At 26.4% G+C, this 1645-nt stretch overlaps 1 protein-coding gene across 1 annotated transcript; it reads left to right on the plus strand.

The window, feature by feature from the left end:
• The first annotated feature begins 1090 nt into the window (after positions 1-1090).
• Tsp_13603 (conserved hypothetical protein) lies at positions 1091-1543 on the plus strand. Its single transcript, XM_003368088.1, has 3 exons — positions 1091-1151; positions 1198-1330; positions 1393-1543. The coding sequence occupies exons 1-3, from the start codon at positions 1091-1093 to the stop codon at positions 1541-1543; spliced, it is 345 nt and encodes a 114-aa protein (XP_003368136.1).
• The last annotated feature ends 102 nt before the right edge of the window (positions 1544-1645 follow it).

Raw genomic sequence — 1645 nt, forward strand, 5'->3', positions numbered from 1 at the left:
GGAAAATATTGGCTACGCAGAAAATGTAGTTGTTACGAGAAAATGTTGGCATCATGTTTTAAAAAGTAATCAGATTTTTTTAACAGTTAGTGAAATGAAAATAATTACAAAGCAGAATCTATAAATGCTAATTTTACTAAATTAAATATGACTATTGTTAAATAAAATGAAACAGGAGTAATTAAATAAATAAATGTTAAAGAGTTATAATTTTTAAATATCATTTAGCTGTATTTTTTTGAGAAAATTAAAGGTTACTGTAATTTGCTGCATTTGTTTGTCTGATAATAAAACCTGATTTTCATTTTTCCTATTGTACTTGTTTTTTTCGGTTTCATTTAGTTCATTGCTTGATACGAGTCAGTGTGATAGCGCGAGCTTAATTATTCCTTGTAAGTACTGATTTTTAATTTTAAGAAGAATTCTTTTGTTAATTTAATTTTAAATATAGTTTCCTTTTCGATGAGATAAAATATTTACTTAATTAATTAATGAATTACTCAATTTTTTACTTACATGTGACGCTTTTTATTTTTTCCTGCCCATTAATCTACAAAACAGAAAACAACTTTATTTTAAAAATTAATTTGCTTTTATTCAAAGATATATCTTTTGTTACTGATTATTAGCGCGTATTTAAGCTGTTGTTTATTGTTTTTTATTAATGACGATAAATAAAATAAAATAAAGTGTAATTATTAGATTATAAATTTTTAATATTTGCGTTTTGTGTGTGCATTTTTTATTTAATCTAAATTGCATTGTTGATAGTAAATACATTGAACTATCAAATATTTTTTTATTTTTTATAATAGCATGATTTGCTGTTTATGAATTTCTTATTTTTCTTTATTTATTTTCTCTTGTTTATTGATGTATCTTTTTTCATTAGATTTAAGTAGTTATTGGGTGACACAGTTGCAGCTAAAATGTGATTAAGTTAGTGAATTTTTTCATATGAAGGTTTATTTTTTTATTATACTTTTTAGTCTATCATAATAAAAATGTAGCAGTTATTTTGGTGAAAATGCGTGATTCATGTTGTCATATTTAACAATGTTTACATTTATTTATTTTAGTAAGCATCAAGATGTGCAGTGCTTCAAGCAGCTCGATGAATTCCAGCTTGGAAGTGTCACGTGGGGAGTCACGTAAGCATAATTAGTTGACTTAGCGGATTTTATTTTTAACTTACAGTTGTATTTATAGTTGGTGAGTCGACAATTGATGTAGTTGAGGCTTTGAAAAAAGGCTTTGACAAGATGATGGTATTGTCGCCGTCTAAGGAAGAACATTTTGATTTTAAAAGGGATTGCACCGATTTAAAAGAGTAAAATGATTTAATTTTGCATTTTACATTTTATACAATCAAATCATTATACATTTTAACAGGAATTGCACTTATACTTTTATGGAGAACTTCGAGCAGGAAGATGCTGATTTCTTTTTGTCGTTGAAAGAGGAAGATGCAAGCGCTATTCGTTGCAGTACCCCTGTGAATGGAGATAATAATTTTTCTGTGGAACTAATGGATGTAATGTAAAATAAAAATGTTTAATAAAACGAATATTTATGATTTTTTTGCAGTGTGATGTTTCGACAATTGCATGTGTTGACGGTAAATTTTTACTGGGCCAATGTTTTT

The sequence above is a fragment of the Trichinella spiralis genome, assembly GCF_000181795.1.
Source record: "Trichinella spiralis strain ISS 195 chromosome Unknown Scfld3120, whole genome shotgun sequence".
In the NCBI taxonomy this organism is placed as follows: Eukaryota; Metazoa; Nematoda; class Enoplea; order Trichinellida; family Trichinellidae; genus Trichinella; species Trichinella spiralis.

Coding starts and splice junctions, on each gene's coding strand:
- Tsp_13603 (XM_003368088.1), top strand. CDS start 1,091: ATGTGCAGTGCTTCAAGCAGCTCGATGAATTCCAGCTTGGAAGTGTCA. Junction 1,152..1,197: donor AGTGTCACGTGGGGAGTCAC/GTAAGCATAATT, acceptor TTTAACTTACAG/TTGTATTTATAGTTGGTGAG. Junction 1,331..1,392: donor GATTGCACCGATTTAAAAGA/GTAAAATGATTT, acceptor ACATTTTAACAG/GAATTGCACTTATACTTTTA.